Here is a 2,715-nt window from a genome sequence, read left to right as displayed (position 1 = left end):
GGGGGGGGAATAAAACGGAGGTGAGGCGCAAGCAAAAAAAACAAAAAAAAAAACATCCATCCATCCATTCACCCATCCAACAAATGCGGACGCCACGCAGGAAAGGCGGGTTTGGGGCGAGGCAAAGGTGAGGGCAAAAGGACGACAACAGGAGCGGAAGGCGTCCCCGCGGCCCCACACGGCCAAAGAGCCGGGTGGGCTGCCAGGGGGCCAAGCGTCCGGGAGCGGCCGCGGGCGTCCATCCATTCCGATGCTCTCCGTTGGAGGCGCTTTGCTTTGCTTCCATCTTGCGGCCTTGCCAAGCAAGCCCTTTTGCGGTGCTGGCCGCGACAACTGGATTTTGGGGCCCGGCGGTCGCGGTCGAGCGGCCGAGCGGGTCAAGAGGTCGGCACCCGGAGGGCGCGCGGCGGTGGCAGCGAGAGCCGCTGCGTTAATAATGCAAATGGAAAAACGGGGTCGCTTTGAAACGGCTCGGCTGCGTGCAAAGTGTCCCGAACAAACGGCAAAATAAAACACGGCACATTTGGGCAGCGGGCACCATTTCAGAGATGACAATCCCAATTTGGGACATAAAAAGGAGTGCGGGGAATCCCTGATTTTGACGTTTTCTCCGACTCGAGTTGTTATTTTGAAGTCAGCGCGACTTTGCAGCTCCCGTCGTTTTGTCGCGAGCTGAAACCAAAGCGTTTTTGCGACCGCTCCTTCTGATGGGAGCGCACTGGCCACCGGGGGGCAGTCTAATACAGCCGGAGAGACACGTCGGAAGAAGACTTCCACCGCAAGTAGCAGAATCGAGGTTGGCGGGGGGCCGACAGCTGCTTCTGGAGCGCCCGCTACGAAGGAGATGACGAGCGGAGGGGCTCGCAATGAAAACACCGAGAGCTCGGGGAAGAAACAATGAGCGCGACGAGACGGCGCCGCTGCAGTTGCGCAAGCAGGCTGCGAAGTTGCTCGCCAGCCGCGGCGCTTGACGCCTGGCGGGAAGCGCACACGATGAAAAGCCCGCGACTGTTCGGAGGCCCCAAACGCAGAAAAACAAAGCGGGCGTCTCACTTTGTTTGAGAAGCGTTCAAATCAACTGGCGCTCTTGCGCGGCTGTGACCACTTTTATCACGGGTGGAATCCGATATCCTTTGAAATCAATCCAATGCTTCGCTCCCCTGAAACTGAGGATTGATTGAAAAGTGTGACGGGAGGTGAAACGACTATGCAGATTTGACCTGCAAGAAGCGATCTTGAATGGGGCTCGCCTTTCAAATGGACAGCGCCCTAAAATGGCCCAAAGCATTAGGACGGTCTGCCATCATCATCATCACGCCAGCCGACGTGTCGGACGAGCTAAAAAGCTAATCCGATGGGAGTAGGTGGCTCATCCACTCAGAGCTATCTGCGTGATCACAGCGAAAGCCCCTCGACGACAAGAAGCCCTTTGAAGCCAGTGCGAGGGCGCGCTTATTACACACCCTTGCGTCATACGGAACGGGCCGCCAGAGCAAAAGTTGGGAAGGGAATTCAACATCTGCTTCAGGCTACGATACCGGGCCACAACAAGGCTCCAGCCTCGACCCTGTCCAAACGGCAGGTTTTTGTGACCCCCCCCCCCGAGGCGCAAGCAAAAAAACAAAACAAAAAAAACATCCATCCATCCAAAAAAGACACCAAGATGGAAGGCACTTTCTTGCAAAACCTTGAAGGCTTCTGCTCGAAAGCACAAAATATCTGGAAAAGCTGATGAGGACATCTGAACGTGATGCGGGGTGATACCCCCCCCAAAAAAAAAACAAAAAAAACAAAACAGTAGCTAATAAACATTTGTAGCAGGAAGACTAAAAAATCTGCAGCAACAGGAAGTGTCGAGCAGAGAGCAAACGCTTCTCACCTTGAGAGGAGCGCCGTTCTCCTCGGGCGGCGGCGGCGGCGGCGGCAGGGCCCGCGTCTTGTTGTTGGCGAGCGGCGGCTCCACGCGGTAGTCATTGTAGTTGCGAAAGCAGCAGAAGAACGGGCTGAAGATGCTCCGACTGCGCTGCTTCTTGAGGCTGCCGTTGGACTGGGAGACTAGAACAGAAAGTTGGGGGGGGAGAGGGGTGAGGGGGGAAATAAAATGGAGGTGAGGCGCAAGCAAAAAAACAAAACAAAAAAAACATCCATCCATCCAAAAAAGACACCAAGATGGAAGGCACTTTCTTGCAAAACCTTGAAGGCTTCTGCTCGAAAGCACAAAATATCTGGAAAAGCTGACGAGGACATCTGAACTTGACGCGGGGTGAATCAGAAGCACACTGAATGGTGGCCTCTGATTCACTCCAAATCAAGTTCAGCTGTGCTACTGTCCCTCTCCCTCTCTCTGTTTTGATGAATTGAGTTGCCCGTCGCAAAACGCGGAGTCAAGTTGACTACTTGACTTTGGGATGTTATTGTCTGGCGAGGGCAAGCAAACTCACATGATCATTCCCAGGCTCGCTTCATTTCACGGCATCCATTATGCAGGAAGATAGACTGGATATCCAAGGGGTTCTTCCCTTGCCCCTCTGTGAACTATTTCCTGCACGCACGCACGCACGCTAAGGGTGACGGGGCACGGAAGACCGTAAGGGTCATTTCATGACGCCAAGAAAGAATTTGCAGAGTCATGAGAGTGATTCACTGCTGAAGGGTGGGTGACCTTTTCGCCCACACGGGATGGGCTGTGTGGGACCCGTGGCCTTGGAGGCACAA

General features: G+C 54.6%; 1 protein-coding gene across 5 annotated transcripts in view; it reads right to left on the bottom strand.

Annotated features, from left to right (window-relative positions):
• Window positions 1-2,715, bottom strand: part of ctdspla (CTD (carboxy-terminal domain, RNA polymerase II, polypeptide A) small phosphatase-like a) — a 20,549-nt gene that overhangs the window by 13,771 nt on the left and 4,063 nt on the right. For all 5 annotated transcript variants that reach the window (XM_019890041.1, XM_019890042.1, XM_019890040.1 and 2 more), the window contains exon 3: window positions 1,880-2,055. In XM_019890041.1, coding sequence (XP_019745600.1) covers window positions 1,880-2,055 — 176 coding nt within the window. The remainder of the gene's footprint in view (window positions 1-1,879; window positions 2,056-2,715) is intronic.

The sequence above is a fragment of the Hippocampus comes genome, unplaced genomic scaffold, assembly GCF_001891065.2.
Source record: "Hippocampus comes isolate QL1 unplaced genomic scaffold, H_comes_QL1_v1.1 scaffold185, whole genome shotgun sequence".
Classification (NCBI taxonomy): Eukaryota; Metazoa; Chordata; class Actinopteri; order Syngnathiformes; family Syngnathidae; genus Hippocampus; species Hippocampus comes.
The sequence above is the reverse complement of the archived record's forward strand: the minus strand, read 5'-3'. Positions and strand labels throughout refer to the sequence as shown.